The 17,461-nt window shown below is 38.4% G+C and overlaps 2 protein-coding genes across 4 annotated transcripts in view; both read right to left on the reverse strand.

Moving 5' to 3' along the window:
* Window positions 1–1,473, reverse strand: part of CORIN (corin, serine peptidase) — a 257,414-nt gene extending 255,941 nt beyond the window's left edge. For both annotated transcript variants that reach the window (XM_055246563.2, XM_055246562.2), the window contains exon 1: window positions 1,246–1,473. In XM_055246563.2, the coding sequence (XP_055102538.1) occupies window positions 1,246–1,389 (144 nt within the window). In that variant the 5' untranslated portion in view covers window positions 1,390–1,473. The remainder of the gene's footprint in view (window positions 1–1,245) is intronic.
* A 9,041-nt stretch (window positions 1,474–10,514) lies between these two features.
* NFXL1 (nuclear transcription factor, X-box binding like 1) overlaps window positions 10,515–17,461 on the reverse strand; it is a 72,982-nt gene continuing 66,035 nt past the window's right edge. For both annotated transcript variants that reach the window (XM_055246564.2, XM_063619493.1), the window contains exons 21-23: window positions 15,143–15,229; window positions 14,382–14,435; window positions 10,515–11,612 (exon numbers count right to left, since the gene is read on the reverse strand). In XM_055246564.2, the coding sequence (XP_055102539.1) occupies window positions 11,439–11,612; window positions 14,382–14,435; window positions 15,143–15,229 (315 nt within the window). In that variant the 3' untranslated portion in view covers window positions 10,515–11,438. The remainder of the gene's footprint in view (window positions 11,613–14,381; window positions 14,436–15,142; window positions 15,230–17,461) is intronic.

A 17,461-nucleotide genomic window follows, 5' to 3' on the forward strand; every position in this document is an offset into this window, starting at 1 on the left:
TCAGTCTTTGCAGCGCATCGTTCTCAGAAGTTTCCCGCGGGAGGAAAGCTCCACTTTATGAATTACTCGAACAGCTTCCCTGGGAATGCCCAGCCCCGCAGCTTCCCTGCTGAATTCATAATCAGAGCTCCCATGGCTCGGTCCCAGGAACCGGGAGCCGTGCAAAAAGCGCGTACACTGCCATCCACTGGCCCCGAGCATGTAGTAGCAGGAGTGGGGCGCCCGCCACGGGAGCTAGGGAACTGGGTCCCAGTAAGATCCGACAAGACACTCCCTTCTGCCCGCACAGCCTGCCCTCTCTGCCTGCAGCTAGCGTCACCGGTCGGTCCCCGATTCGGAGCCGCTGGGACCCTCGCGGTAGCAAGCGGATTCCGGGGCCCTAATGACACCGAAGGAGAGCGGCAGCCGCAAATTAGACCCTCTTCCTGGGGGCTCAGGCCAGTAGGGACTGTCCGTGGTGCCCTTCCCTTTCTTTCTCCTCCTGAACGAGAGCCGACGCTGCCCCTTCCCAGGACTGGATCGGAGCCCGCCAAATGCTACAGCGCAGAGCCTGCGCCCCCGGCCGCTGGAGAAAGTTTGCACGCAGGGACCTACAAGTTCCCAGCACTCTGCAAGAGGGCCAGTTCTGGGATGCCAGCACTTAGGACGGGCGAGTGATCCCCAGGCACCAACTGGGGGCCGGGGAACCAAGCGCGAGCCCGGGCTATGGAGGGACCCAGACGCAGGCGCTCGCAGCTGGGGAAGGGGGCTTACGTCTGGGGCAGGCAAGACTGCTGCGCAGTCCTTCCAGCCACCGGGCGCCCGCGACGCCGGCGCAGAGAGGAAACTGTAGATCCCCGAGGGGCTGGCTCCCCTGCCGCCAGTGTGCAGCCAAGTCCACTAGATGCGTGGAGGGCACCGTGCGGAGGAGGGACTCTGCAGGAAAGGTGGCATCGCCCCCGGCATGGAGACCGGGGTCTCCGGATCGAGCCGACTAGAACACTGAAGGAAACCCTGCCCATGACCCTGGGAGGGTCTCGGACGCCGGGCGACCCTGGTGGAGGTCGGGACCAGGGCCGTGCGCCTGGGAACTGGGTGCAGGGCGCTGAGCGCGGGACTGTCAGAGCGGGAGCTCACCGACGGCCGGGAAAGGAGGTGGCATCGGGCGGAGGAGAGGACGGGGGCGGGAGGGGCTGACCCTGAATTCACCGGGACTAAGAGGCCATCACACCTGGCTGCGGTAGGACAGCGAATCATTGATCTTACCGGCTTTGTGGACCCGGCTCTGCGGTAGCGCTCTTCCGGAGCGAGGACAGGAGACTGTTTCATGGATAACAAGTCTCGCTTATTCTTCTGTCCACTTTTATCTTGGTCGCTTTTCTCTCCTCTACGTGTCCCCCGGGGAGGCATTACGGATGCCTTTCTCCAAGCTCAAGAGAGACAAACTGAACTTTAAGCGCCAGGGGCCCCATATTTTGTCTGCTCTACAGATCCCACCCGCGGACCACACCCTCCCTTCACTCCCGTCTCTGGGTCCCACCCATAATAATCCGTAATGACAGATCCTCCGTGTCCCCACCTCTTTGCATTCAAAGAAGTTATTCTTCAGGGGCATATGGAAAGTCAGTTTCTGCTGGTCTCCCTCAAAAACACTCCACGAGGGCAGCAGAAAAGGACAGGACGATTAAGTTTAAGTTGTGGAAGAGTGGTTGGGAGCAAAAGAGTTACTTTTCTCCAAATTTGCCGTATCACATCGAAAGCATTTTCTTTCAACCAGAGTGTAGCCAATCAAAATTAACTGCAGGCGCTGGCAATTAAACAAGTTTATCTCAAAAAATGTTTAACATTTGGACGGCATTATTTGCATCAGGCATATGGAAACTTGCCTTCTGTTAGGTATGCTGAAGAAACTGCTTTTGCCAGACTGCCTGACTCTTTGCTGAGGCTGCAGGGACAAGGGAGAAGCCCACCCTGACTGCTTCCAAAACCCCAGTTCCTGATTTTCTGCGGAGGGCACCTACAGGCTGAACCTAAAAGGCGAACAAATTCCTGCCTGTCATTCAAAAGCAGCTACCTTTTCTAAGGCAGCGTCAAGGAGGGCACTGGAGGTACTCAACACAGTAATGATTACCAAGTCCAAGGCAATTGTCAAATGTGGCAAAGAAAGGCACTTCATTGGGTTTTTCTTAGAAATGATTTTTCATCCAATTTCAATCAAAATCTTAATGGAAATTTTGAAAATTACTCATGAGGTTATTGAATAAATCCATCCCCATTATTTAAAGAAAGCCATGTAAAGACAACAAAATATGGGCCAAGCACTTGTTCTTGAATATTATTGCTGAGAAAAAAAAAATGCATTTGTAAAATGGGGGGGCAGTATTTTGTTTCTGAAGTGAGATCAAATGCAGAAAATACTGCATATGTATAGTAAAATGACGGAAACACTGATTCCATGTTATTCTAACATCCGATTTGTAAACCAGTATCTGACAAATTTATCATAATTCACAATAATTCAGCTCATACTATGTGGCAGGTGTCATACTAAGCACTTTACATGTATTCTTTTAGTTCCACCAACTACTCTGAAGAAGCAGCTATTATTTTTATTTTAGAGATAAGAAAGCAGATTCAGGGAGTTGAAGTAACTAGCCTACACAAGCTAGCAAGAAGCTGAGCTGGGATTCCCCCGAGGCAGTGACTTCTGGATTGTGTTCTTACTAAGATACTACTACCTCATCACACACCATCACCGCAGTGCCAGTCTGGGAATCAAGAACCTAAGAGACTCATCTGACAGCTCCACCGTGAGCAAATCACATAGTCTTTCTGGGCCACAGTTAACTCAGCCTATAACATGAGGGCTGGATTCAATTGCTAAGGTTTCTACAGGCATTCTGAGGACAAGTACAAGTTTCTATTTCATCTCCTTTCTCTTCCACTTTCTGCCCTCTGGTGGAGGTGCTACAGGGACTATAAAATTAAAGTGGCTACGTCAGTGGATTTGAGATAGGGTCGATCAGTCTCCCTCACTTTTCCACTTTTAGTTCCTCTGAGAACTAAAGCTAATTGCATTAATGGTGTAAAATAAACATTTTTTAAACTTCCTTTTAGCAAGAAAACCCAACCAGTTCCAGTTACCAACAGCGCCAGAATACCTGAGGTATTCTTTGCATGAAGGTAATGATATAAAAGAGGGTAAAGATGTTTTATATTCTTTATAATAAACTTTTAAAATGTCAAGAATCATAAACTATTAGAAGTCTCAAAACATATTCAAACTGATTTGAATATGCAGTGTGCTCATAGTAATCTTTAATGACCTATTTGAATTATTCTTTAAAAAATACTAGCTATATTTGCATTTCAGCTTCAAGTGACAACCATCATCTAGTTTCTTAAAATAATTTTGCAAAAAGAAACATTTCTAGCCTATTGAAACTTTTATTATCTAGCACTTCAAGCATACATCCAACTAGTTAGATAATTTAAAAGAAAACACACACAAACCTTGAAGAGATTTATGGAAAAATTAAAGGTATTGAATATACCTCAGGAAACGGTGATTTTACAGAGCAAACTTTAGTCACATATCACATTACAGATCAAATTAGTACTTAGTACTACAACTGAAGACAATTTAAGAACAAGAAAGAGATCTCGGAGAAGCATGCAGCATCCCAGGATGGTAACAGGCAAGCAGTAGCTAAAACAGATATGCTACCCCATGGCTCATCTATTTAGCTATTCATTCAACTAATACTTATTTTGGGTTTGCTGGCTGCCAGATGAACAACGTAGACAGAGTTCCTGCCCTCACCAAGACTTTCAGTCTTGTGGAATGTATTAAACAAATACACAAACATGTAAACTGTGAAAAAATACTTGCAAATAATGTGAGAATAGCTTTGGGGAGTTAGAATGTAATATTTTCAGCTGACATATAAAGATGCAAAGCCTTCAAAATAAAAAAAATTAAAAGCAGCAAGAAACAGGTAAACTGGAAATTTACCTGTTGCAGAGAGGGGAGAGTTTATTTAGTCAAAAGGGGGAGAACAACATACCCATATGTACTATAATACATCTAGCCCATTGATATATTCAGTATCTGATAAAACAATTTTGTAGATCTTCTGTTTGATGTACATAAATATTTCTGGGACAACAATCCCCTACTCTAATATACCACAGTAGTCATTGGGAAGGAGGTAATATCTGACCCCGTAAGAAATTTCAAAGGAATTTTATTTTTAGTCCTCTCACACACACCCAGTGCTACAGAGGGGTCCCATAACTGCAATTTCACTGCCTAAATATGCCCCTACCTTTGGCCAGCATCCCACCCAGTCCTCCCAGGCATGGAGCTCCCTCAATGACAGTAACCATATGTGCAAAAACTGAGATGCCTCACCTCACAACAGATTTTTTTTTCTGATTTGTGAATCAATTTGAGATGTCTTAAAGTTATGAGGTAAAGTCACATACCTATATTACTGCAGCTAAGCTGTTCTATGTACTACGTGCCAGGCACTTCATAAAGTGACATATAATTTTCTAGGTTTTTCATTCTTGAAACAAATCTAGTTTCCTTTGTCATAAAATGAGAAGTGTAATAGGCTCAACTAATATGGCTGTTATGAGGATTACATATAGAAAGTGCTTTAAAATAGTTGTAGACACATAATAATAGTTAAAACTTATTGGGCACTTACTGTTACTTCTTATTGTCACCATTTTACAGAAGAAACTGAGGCTTACAAAGTTAAATAGCTTGCCTAAGATCTCACAAGTAGAAAGTGGTAGAAGCAGAATTGGAGCCTAAAAAATCTGGGACCACAAACTAATCCTTATATTCTGTAGCAATTATTAAGAGAAGACTGTGATGAAAATGTCCAAGGGGTTTACAGCTTAGAATACACTCTGAATTTTCATTCACCCAATAAACATTTACTGAGCACTGTAGTAGGTTAGTGTCCCCCCCACTACTCCCTGCCAAATTAATGTCCACCCAGAACCTCAGAATGTCACCTTCCTTCTGTGGAAATAAAGGCTTTGCAGATATAATTTGTTATATCTTGGTTTGGGACTTCTGGCCACCTAAACTGTGAAAGAATAAATTTCTGTTGTTTTAAGTCACTCATGTATGGTATCTGTTACAGCAGCCCTAGGAAACGAATACTAGCATCTACTATGTGGCCAGGCTTCTCTACTCTGAGGTTACAGTAATAAACGAAACTGCACTCCTGCCCTCATGAAGCTTACATTCCAGGGAAGGAGGCAGATAATAAACAGACACTTAATATGAGGACAGGTACTATTTAGTGCTATGAGGAAAAAGTATTGTCAGAAGATAGAGGATGACCAGATGAAAGTGACTGGAGGGGGGCTTTGGAAATATTAGGTGATATATTAAGAGAATACATATATGGGATACAGAGGTGTTAACTCAAATGAATCTGGACTGTGGAGTTTCAAACTGCATATAATCCTTCACAGCACAACTTAAATTACTAATTGGAAACTTAGCAAGAACAGAAGCTTAGTAAGCAATAGACCTGAGCTTGTTCAATATGCCAAGATTCTAAAATATATAAAAATGGCTTCCCAGGTGGACACCTGGTCTTGCTTGTCTATTTAAGTCGCTGGAGATCAGAGGGTCTCTCAGTTCCTCCCACCACTCCCAAATTCTCGCATCTTTTCTAGGAGGTAGTAGCCAGTACTTTGCTTCTTCCTCACCCTGGAAGCTCCCCACCCTCATGAGCCTTGGGTCTTGGAGTGGTCTAATCACTGCCACACAATAAAGACTACAACTTACACAGACCCAAGAAGAGACAGTGGTATCTCATGTCAACTCTAGCTCTACAGCTTAGACATCTGCTTCAGTTCCCAATATCCAAGGACAGACAGACATTAACAGCTAGAGTCACCTGGGTCCTCAGAGGTTCTTTTTACAGCCTTCCCTTTACTGTCCCATACCTGGTCACAGCAATTTTGGCTACTGCTGCATCTTTAGTGTTCTTGGTTTAACACCCGACTAATTCTTTGTTCTTCTGGAGATCAGCATACAGCATCTCCCATTGTTTTAATAATCTTGATTATAAAAGGATGGATGAGGCCCAAGCACCCTAAAAAGTCACCCTTGGCAGTGGGCTAGATCCCCCACATGGGTGGCCTGGCTTAATCTTCACCCGTTTGCTTATGTGGAAGAACTCACAACGCAGACCACATGCATAGTGAGGACAGAGTCTTCTGCTAAGTTCATCACTGTGCTAGGTATCTAAGCAAAGAAAAAAAATATTTCTCAAAGAGAAATGGAACACTTTAAAATAACTCTCTTCAAATTTTGTCTTAAACAGTATATCTATTTCCAAATAAAGCCTGTTTCTAGTATTACTCATGAGCATTTAAAATAACATGAAGAGCCAAAAAATTCTTACGTCATCTCTCTCTAAACACTAGCACAGAGATTAATCTATATTTAAAATTTTTAACCTTCATAGCCATTAAGTTCAAGCATCATAACTTCTTTATAGAAGGCAAATGTTTTCACTGCTTTGCCTCAGTAAAATTCCTTTGACAATTTCAGTAGCAATTATACTTATTTGAGATTGTTTTCATTTAATTTAGATGTGAAATTTAACTGAAAAACAAACAGTCAATTCCGAAAAGCATTTAAACCTAAAAACTCTAAAGATTTCAATATACATATTCCACAAATTTCAAATAGGAAGCTAATACACTTTGTTAATGCCACAAGTAAGTAGGAAAACAAGACCATCACATTCACAATCTTAGGCCATTGTTAGTGGCTATTTGGTAACTTTTTCCATTCCTTCTCTAATTCGCTCAGATTGAAGCTAAAAGGACAATATGCATTACTTTATTTCCCTCAGAACAAATTAGTATAACTACTTAGCTAAAACTTAACTTGTCCCTGCATCATTATAGTCTTTTCTCTATATCGTAGCCAGCGGTCTTTAAAAAAAAAGTCTCTTCCTTGTTTAAAGCCTTCCAATGCTGTCCATTGCAACTCAAATACAACTCAAATTTCTTACCCTGGTCTATCAAGTATGACATAAACTGGCCTAGACACATCCTCCTCTCAATTTAAATTTCATTAGGCTCCAGCCACACCAGCCCTTCTTTCTGCTCCTCAGGTGTGCCAAGCACTTCCCAAACTGGGGACTTTGTACTTACTGCTTTCTCTCGTATAGATTTTTCATCAATCTTCAAATGGAGGTCATTCAGGTCACGGCTCAAATATCCCCATCTCAGAGGGATTTTCCCATTCTAAATTAGCCAGTGTCCTTGTACCCCCTACTTCCACCACATTCTATACCATTCCTCTTATTTTCTTGAATACCACTTACCACACATAAAATTACGTTCATTTTTTTATGTCTATTACCTGCCTGTGCTTGTCTGTGCCTTAGCAACAATATAGGAGGAAAGATCACCATTATCTCCAGAACACAGAAAGTTCCTGACATATAGGAAACACATCTGTTGACTGAATAAGTGAAGGAATAGTTGTGTGACTTTGGGTAAATAAGTTATGCTCTGAGTTAGCCAAAAAGATGAAAAAACAACAAACAACTTCATATATCATTCATTCAGTCTCCTTCCTCTGCTCCTAAATTCTTTTCCCCAAATTAGGAAAAAAAAATTTAGCAAGTATAGAAGCCCTACAAACAACAGATATGAACTAGGTTTCATGTTCACTTAATAGGCCAAGATTCTGACATAGATGGAAATGACTTTCCATGTAGACACCCGGTTGTTCCCTTAACACTCAACTTTTAGTTAGTGCAGGTAATAACTTGAGTGTAGTGTATCTGATTTAGAGCTTCTGAAATGCCAACCCTGTAATTCTACCACTGGGAAAGGTTAACAATTCTAAAATCAAAACACCCATGAAGAAAGGAATGACTGTCCTTTAATTCTGGACACCAGCTAATACTTAGGGCCAGGCGTGGAGGCTCGTGACTGTAATCCCAGCACTTCAGGAGGATGAAGCGGGCAGATCACTTGAGGCTAGGAGTTTGAGACCAGCCTGGCCAACGTGGTGAAACCCCATCTCTACTAAAAATACAAAACAACAACAACAACAACAAAAATTAGCTGGGCTTGGTGGCACACGCCTATAATCCTAGCTACTTGGGAGGCTGAGGCACAAGAATCACTTGAATCTGGAAGGCGGAGGTTGCAGTGAACGGAGATCACGCCACTGCACTCCAGCCTGGGCAACAGAACGAGATTCTCTCTCAAAAAAAAAACAAAAAACAAAAAAAGGATATGACACTAAATTTTGAATTAGATCCAGCATAATTTTAAAATCCTCCTTCCTACTTCTGCAATCAAGCAGGAGAAGGAAATAAAAGGCATTCAATTAGGAAAAGAGGAAGTCAAATTGTCCCTGTTTGCAGATGATATGATTGTATATCTAGAAAACCCCAACGTCTCAGCCCCAAATCTCCTCAAGCTGATAAGCAACTTCAGCAAAGTCTCAGCATACAAAATCAATGTGCAAAAATCACAAGCATTCTTATACACCAATAACAGACAAACAGAGAGCCAAATCATGAGTGAACTCCCATTCACAATTGCTTCAAAGAGAATAAAATACCTAGGAATCCAACTTACAAGGGATGTGAAGGACCTCTTCAAGGAGAACTACAAACCACTGCTCAGTGAAATAAAAGAGGATACAAACAAATAGAAGAACATTCCATGCTCATGGATAGGAAGAATCAATATCATGAAAATGGCCATACTGCCCAAGGTAATTTATAGATTCAATGCCATCCCCATCAAGCTACCAATGACTTTCTTCACAGAGTTGGAAAAAACTACTTTAAAGTTCATATAGAACCAAAAAAGAGCCCGCATCGCCAAGTCAATCCTCAGCCAAAAGAGCAAAGCTGGAGGCATCATGCTACCTGACTTCAAACTATACTACAAGGCTACAGTAACCAAAAGAGCACGGTACTGGTACCAAAACAGAGATACAGACCAATGGAACAGAACAGAGCCCTCAGAAATAATGCCGCATACGTACAACTATCTGATCTTTGACAAACCTGACAAAATCAAGAAATGGGGAAAGGATTCCCTATTTAATAAATGGTGCTGGGAAAACTGGCTAGCCATATGTAGAAAGCTGAAACTGGATTCCTTCCTTACACGTTATACAAAAATTAATTCAAGATGGATTAAAGACTTACATGTTAGACCTAAAACCATAAAAACCCTAGAAGAAAACCTAGGCATTACCATTCAGGACATAGGCATGGGCAAGGACTTCATGTCTTAAACACCAAAAGCAATGGCAACAAAAGCCAAAATTGACAAATGGGATCTAATTAAACTAAAGAGCTTCTGCACAGCAAAAGAAACTACCATCAGAGTGAACAGGCAACCTACAGAATGGGAGAAAATTTTCGCAACCTACTCATCTGACAAAGGGCTAATATCCAGAATCTACAATGAACTCAAACAAATTTACAAGAAAAAACCAAACAACCCCATTAAAAAGTGGGCAAAGGATATGAACAGACACTTCTCAAAAGAAGACATTTATGCAGCCAAAAAACACATGAAAAAATGCTCATCATCACTGGCCATCAGAGAAATGCAAATCAAAACCACAATGAGATACCATCTCACACCAGTTAGGATGGCGATTATTAAAAAGTCTGGGAACGACAGGTGCTGGAGAGGATGTGGAGAAATAGGAACACTTTTACACTGTTGGTGGGACTGTAAACTAGTTCAACCATTGTGGAAGTCAGTGTGGCGATTCCCTAAGGGATCTAGAACTAGAAATACCATTTGACCCAGCCATCCCATTACTGGGTATATACCCAAAGGACTATAAATCATGCTGCTATAAAGACACATGCACACGTATGTTTATTGTGGCACTATTCACAATAGTAAAGACTTGGAACCAACCCAAATGTCCAACAACGATAGACTGGATTAAGAAAATGTGGCACATATACACCATGGAATACTATGCAGCCATAAAAAAATGATGAGTTCATGTCCTTTGTAGGGACATGGATGAAGCTGAAACCATCATTCTCAGCAAACTATTGCAAGGACAAAAAAACCAAACACTGCATGTTCTCACTCATAGGTGGGAACTGAACAATGAGAACACATGGACACAGGAAGGGGAACATCACACACCGGGGACTGCTGTGGGGTGGGGGGAGGGGGGAGGGATAGCATTAGGAGATATACCTAATGCTAAATGACAAGTTAATGGGTGCAGCACACCAACGTGGCACATGTATACATATGTAACAAACCTGCATGTTGTGCACATGTACCCTAAAATAAAGTATAATAATAATAATAATTAAAAAAAAAAACATGTATCTACCACTTTTTAGATACTTTTAGGTATCCATCAATGACTGACTTCCACATGAAGTATTAGAATTTTATACATTGACACTAATGCCTAACTTAAAATTATAGGCTCCTGAATATTTTAGCTAATAATAAATATTCTAGATTACAAATTTGGTATCAAAAATTTTAATGAAAATATTAATCATATAAATTAAACAGCAAAACTATTTGAAAGGAATTATAATTCAAACAGATTTGACTTACTGATATTTCTCTATTTGTTTTCATAAGAACTGATTACTTTTAGCTGAAATCTATTTAAGATTGTGGTAAGGAGAAATGAGATTAAAGTACATAGAGCTCATAAGCTCTGTTGTCAGCACATATTCTTCATAAATATTCATCTTCCTTTTATTCTTATTTTTAAAAGACACATACAAGTTTTACGAAACACGCCAACTTCAGTTAAAAGCTTCTTACATAAGAAATAGCCACATGTGAGGAATCTAGCCTGGCATTTGTTGAAAATAACTATATATTGTGAAGAACATGCCACATGACATTTATTGATAAAAATTCCTCGCTAATAAACCAACTTCTGAAATCTAATTACATACCTTCATGTCACAATTTAAGAGGTCTGTTAATCACTTTTTTAAAAAAGCACAAAGTTAACAGTATCAAGAAAAGTACTCTAAGTAACCAAAACATTAAGAAATATTTCTCTTACTGCACATATGGCTCAGTTTCATCTGAATTATTTTTTAAAAAGTGTTGGTTTGAATTATTAAATGAAAAAACTAAGTTAGTACAAGGAAGCCCAATGAACAAAAACACATGTTACTCTGCCTCTAGCTAAGCCTTATGAAATATTTTAGTTTCAGTCATGCCTTCACTTTAAACAGTGTTATAATGCCCTTTCTAGTATACTAATTAAGATCAAGTTTAACATTCTGTCCTCCTAACAACAGCTGAGAGAATACAGAGATGAATGTAAATATATATCATGTTCTGTAATATACATTTTCTAGTATTTCAAATTTAACAACTTATCTAAATCCAATCTGAGTTACATTAAAAGATCAAAACTTTTTTTAATTGACATCACGGGTGATGTACCATGCAAACACCACAACCACAACTCCACACACTGAAAGGAGATAATATTTATGTTTTTGCCATAGGGATAGCTCAACTGCCACTTCATCTCTTTTCCTGTTCTTCTTCCGACGACCCTTCAGTCTGTTTTCAAAAGCTTCTAGTTCAGCCTAAATAAAAACAGCATCATTTTAATTAAATTCAATGCATACATTGATTTGAAACTCTCCATTTACATAAAAATCAATTTGGGTAATGTTTTAATAGTAATGATATACAGTCAATATATTGATTTGATTTTTTAAAACACTACTCTCCACTACTGATTGTATTCAACAAATTCAGGGTTTAGGTAAGCAGAAAGGAGACTGGGAGATAACAGAAGAGAATATTTCAAACTGTAGGGCTGACTATGATACTAAATATTAAAATGTCTGATTAGGCCGGGCACAGTGGCTCATGCCTGTAATCCCAGCACTCTGGTAGGCCGAGGCAGGCGGGTCACAAGGTCAGGAGATCAAGACCATCCTGGCTAACATGGTGAAACCCCATCTCTACTAAAAATACAAAAAATTAGCTGGGCATGATGGCGGGTGCCTGTAGTCCCAGCTACTCAGGAGGCTGAGGCAGGAGAATGTTGTGAACCAGGGAGGCGGAGCTTGCAGTGAGCCGAGATCACGCCACTGTACTCCAGCCTGGGCAACAGAGAGAGACTCCATCTCAAAAAATAAAAAATAAAAATAAATAAATAAATAAATAAATAAAACGTCTTATTAAACCAGGGTGCTCTAAAATATAGACACTGGTCTTATACATGGACACCATTATACTTCAACTCAATAATTATAGAACAGCATTCTATAAAGCTTCTAGCAAGTGCTGTGATGCCTAGTGAGAATGAATATACCTATAATTCTAGCTGTTTACAATGCATGCAATAAACATTAGTGGCTTTTAAGAAAGAAGTTCAAGTGAGTAAAGAGAAAAAAGCTGCCAGAACTCGATTCTTCTCTACCAAATACATTTTTTAAAAATAGTAAAAATTCTTCAAAGGAAAAAATTCTTCATGCTTTAAAATCAAAATGACCTATTTTAGACATAAAAATTTTAAGCTAGTACTAAAAGAAGATAACTGAATTGCATTCAATATCAAATGTGGATTTTTATCCCACTGCTAAGTACTTATTAAACTTTAACACTTAATAATGTAACATAATATGCTATAGTGCATAGTTAATTAAGACAATAGTTAAAATATATACATATTTAATAATATCCACCTAAAGCTTTGTAAATGGTTATTTAATAGGAGGAAATGTAAACTTCAGTTCACATATCCATTACTGTGGCCATAAACAACACTTGAAAAAGATCTATTAACAAACATGGTTTAATACAAAGTGGCATTCTTCAATGAGCCAAAATGTCAGACTACTCCCAAGTGGTTAGTTTCTGACATATAAAAAACGTCAAAATATCTTAAAAGCAGGCAAACTTGAGGACCACAGACACAGTAAAATAACTGACGGTTAAATGGTGACTCACAGTCACCAAGTATATATTATGTGCTGTATACAGTGATCCTTCAGTATCTGTAGGAAATTGGTTATAGGATCCCCTTGGATATAAAAACCTGAGGATGATCAAGTCTCTATATAAATAGTGGAGGATTTGCAAATAACACACACACATCTTCCTGTATACTTTAAATCACTCTAGATTTCCTGTAACACCTAGTAACAATGCAAAGCCTATGTAAATAGGTGTTACACTGTATTTTAAAAATGTGTATTATTATTATTTTTTTTTTACTTGTTTTGAAACAAATTTTCGATCTGTGGTTGGTTGAATTCACAGATGCAGAACCTACATATACTAAGGACTGATTATATTCTGTTTAGAGTCAGTAAACAGGGAATGTATCTAAGATTTTCATCCATGATGATTTATAAAAAGATAGCAAAGGGAATAAGGAGAAAACATACTAAACTATTCTTAATAACTTAATCTCCTAGGATTCCAGCCAACCTATGATTTACTATATTAGCTCTGATAACTTATTTTGGGGATATCAGGCAAATCAACTTTACAGAACCATAAAATCTCAAAGGTCAACTTGGCCAACCACTATTAACTACATGAATTGTTTCTAATGTTCCTAATTGTTCGAATTGTTCCTACAACTCATCAAAGTTTGAATTTCCTCATTCATGCAAATCATGCAAGTTTCAATCTCATCATTCATAAAGGCAATAGCTTAGTACACAATACAATCTGATAAGTATAAAGCATTTCGAGATACAAACTGACAAATAATAATAAAAAGTTATACATCACTATCAGAAAGTCAAGCCACTCTTTGAAGTGTATGATCAATAAAGTAAATACTTAAACAGGGAGTATCAGGAATGTACTTGTTATCTAGGTAACAACAAAGAACAAGTTATAATCCCGCATTTAAAGATCTAATAGGGAAATACGGGAATGTATTATTAAAACAAATGTACTGATTAGTAAACTACACTGATTTGTTACAGGTGATCTGCAACTCAGTAAAATAGAACTCAAATACTTTTAGCTAAGTAAAGTTATGGTCTCCAGAAGATGCCTTACAATGGTGATGATTTGCTCACTCTCACTCCCCAGCCAAAGGAGGAGTTAAAATTCTTCTGGCTGAAGTACGGATGATATTGGCAAGAAAGTAAATTGGAAATACAAAACAAACTATTTGGGAAGATATGAGATCTCATACCTTTTCAGAGTTTCAGTATACTTAAAGTCAAGTTAGTAGATGGCTCATGTTTGTTTTACAAGAACTATGTTATTTTCAGTTCACAATAGAGACTAGCCCTTAGTTTGACCTTGGAATATACCCTGTGTTTGCACAAAATCTAGCAATGATGCTAACAGACATAAATCTGGGTATTTTGTTTGGTTACCTGTTGTCTTCGTTTTTCTTCTTCAAAAGCAGCTTTGGCTTCTGCTTCTTTTATCTGTTTATACACATTCAAATGTCAATTTACAATTTAGTCATCACATTTTAAATGGAATTTTAACATCTACCTATCCAGGTTCTATTAACCCATATCAACTTTTAGGAGCTTGAAATCATTTAAGGAAATGTAAATGCTATACTGAGACAAGGTTTTACCAAGGCATTATCTAATAAATTGAAGGTGGTGATGGATGGAGTGTTATACCTTATATGAGCATCTCAGCTTAACAAGTAAAATCGATATTACATTGTAATTCAAAGAGTTAAAACATTATAACAGCAAATTTTAAAACTGCTTTTTTTCCTCTTGAGTTGCTGTATTAAGAATCTAGAATTAATTATTAAATACTGCTGTTTCTCTAGAGTTAAATTTATCTTAAATGTGCTATCATGGAAGGGAATCCTTACTTTCAAACAAAATCAAGAGGTCACTGATTGGGTTGATGGAGGGAAACAGTAACACTAGAGATAACCCAAGGAGCAAAGAATCTCAAAATCTTGTAACAGGCATAGAAGATGAAAAGCCTTCATATACACTAGGCAATGAAAATCCCAATCTGCCATTCAAAATAGGCCTATAAAACTAGGCTTTTATTATAAAAGCAAAAAAATGAGATTTCAAGTTGTTTTTAATAAGTACATAAATGCACAGAATAAGAAGGGAAAGGCCACTAGCCTTTAAAATGATATTTAACGAGACATTACCTCAGATGCTTTCCGCTTCATTTCCTTGCACGTTGTGTCACATTCTATTGAAACCTGATTTTCACGTACTTTGTTGCACTGCAATTCCTACAAAACAACCCAATTTTCAAATTTTAAATGATTTTTCCCTCAAAGTCCTGTCTGCCATAAAAAAGCAAAGTTTATCTAATAGCTTAAAGTTATAAGTATTATTTGATGTGACTTAATATTTAATGATGATATGGTTGCAAGAATTAAATATCTGGTTCAAACAGTGATTACTTTCTTATTTTCCTTTAACTTAAAAAAGAGAATACCATAAAAATTTTAAAAATCAACTTAATAATTACTACGTGCCACTATCGGACTTAGCTCCAATGTCGTTTTTATTCTTTACTTTTCTTTATTGTTTGTTATTCTTGCAAAGTGTCCAGGGAATACAATGTTCTACAAATGTGCTGTCCAACAGAGCTTCCTGGTATGTGCATGGGATGGAAATGCTGTAAATCTGCATCAGTCCACAGAGCAGCACTAGCCACATACGGCTACTGAGCATTTGAAATGTGGGTAGTGAAAATGAGGAACCAAATTTTTAATATGATTTTATGCTAATTCATTACAATTTGCATTTAAATATCCACATGTGACTAGTGGCTACCATCTCAGATAGTACAGCTCTAGAGTTTTCTGGGGAGCTACAAATTTTTCTCTCAACTCTTAAACTTTTTTTAAGTTTAGATGAAAATTGTTCTAAAGCTTATGTTGGCACCTCACTACCTCCTTAATGAAAGAACACTGATCTACTGTTTTTGATGTCTTGACATCAAAACTATGACCAATTTCTGTACTATGATAGAATAAAACGATGACCTACTGAGTTGAAGAGTATTCTTTATATTGGTTTTAGACTGCCTTTTGTAGTATGTTTATCTATCTTTTATTCATTCATTTATTGCTGCCAATGTCACTTTTACTCTCAGTATATTTAATTTGTATCAGTTTCTCTTGTCTCAGCAGACCCTCGGACTCTAGTTTTTTGTTCAAATCTGCCACAGCTTAGACATGAGATTACCAAATCCCGAGTAAAGTGCATTTAGTAAAAGCATTTTATGGCATGGAATTTTATTACTTGGAGGGTTTTTTTTTTTTTAATTATTCCTTAGTTCTTCGTTTTTGGCTCGATTTAGTGATAAACATAGTCTTGTCCTCCAAAGACAGTCCGGACATAAGAAAATTAACATGAACAAACACTGGAGACAAAAATAAGTATTGTGTGTTTATAGACATTAAGTCCATCAGCTTAGAAGAGGATTTTATCTTTTCTCATTCAGAAGATACTTACAGAGTGCCTATAACATGCTAAACACCATGACAGGGAAATGGAACACAGTAAGAAATAAACAGTGTAATCATCTGTTAAGTGCTAAATAAATAACAATAGTAATGGCAGCTACTATTTATTAAACATAGCATTGTTTTAAATGCTATGTAAGCACTACCTCTTTTATTCCTTTCAATAAATCTCTATAAACTCTATTTTACAGATGAGGAAACAAGGTTACAGATACCTAGAATCACAAAGCTCTACATTATGAACCCAGTACAAAGAAAGTCAAGAGGAAGGAACAGCTAAGCCTTCCCACGGGAACCTGGGGAAGGAAAACCTTCTCAAACAAGGAAGTGCTTGCAATAAGTATTAGCAGGATTCTAGTAAGCAGACAGGTAAAGAAAAAACACATCGTATTTTACACAGAAAAAGAAATATATACATTGTCACAGCCTAAGCTAAGCGAGGGTACAATATATGTATTAGGGCACTTAAGTAACAGATTCACAGAGATGACTGCTAGATGATGAGACTGAACAAGCAGGCAAATGTCTTATCACAGCCTCACTGGTATGCCGAGTCTGCACATACCTACACATACACATTTTTTATACAATGCACTTTTTCCATAAGTGATGAAGAGCCATTGAAGAACTTAGAACAGGGAAGTGGTGTGACTAGAGACAAGGAAACGGGTCACAAAGTTGTGGCCAAAGCCCAGGAAAGAGTTGTTCCAAAGTACTAACGGGTGGGTGGCATATGGCACTTGCACAAGACATGAGATTTCAGAGAAAACTTAAGAGACATCTCACATTAAAAATGGCTTGACCAAGTATTTATTTTCAGGTACAGGGGGTCAATTCAAATATCTAAAACTTAAAGATTCCACTCCCTAAAAGGCCAAGTGTATAAATTTAAATTCAGAAGTTCCCTATCCTAGGAAAACATATCAGAAACTATGAATATAAATGAAAGGCAAAGGACCTATAAAAGATCCTCAATACATATCCATC

The sequence above is a fragment of the Symphalangus syndactylus genome, chromosome 16, assembly GCF_028878055.3.
Source record: "Symphalangus syndactylus isolate Jambi chromosome 16, NHGRI_mSymSyn1-v2.1_pri, whole genome shotgun sequence".
Classification (NCBI taxonomy): Eukaryota; Metazoa; Chordata; class Mammalia; order Primates; family Hylobatidae; genus Symphalangus; species Symphalangus syndactylus.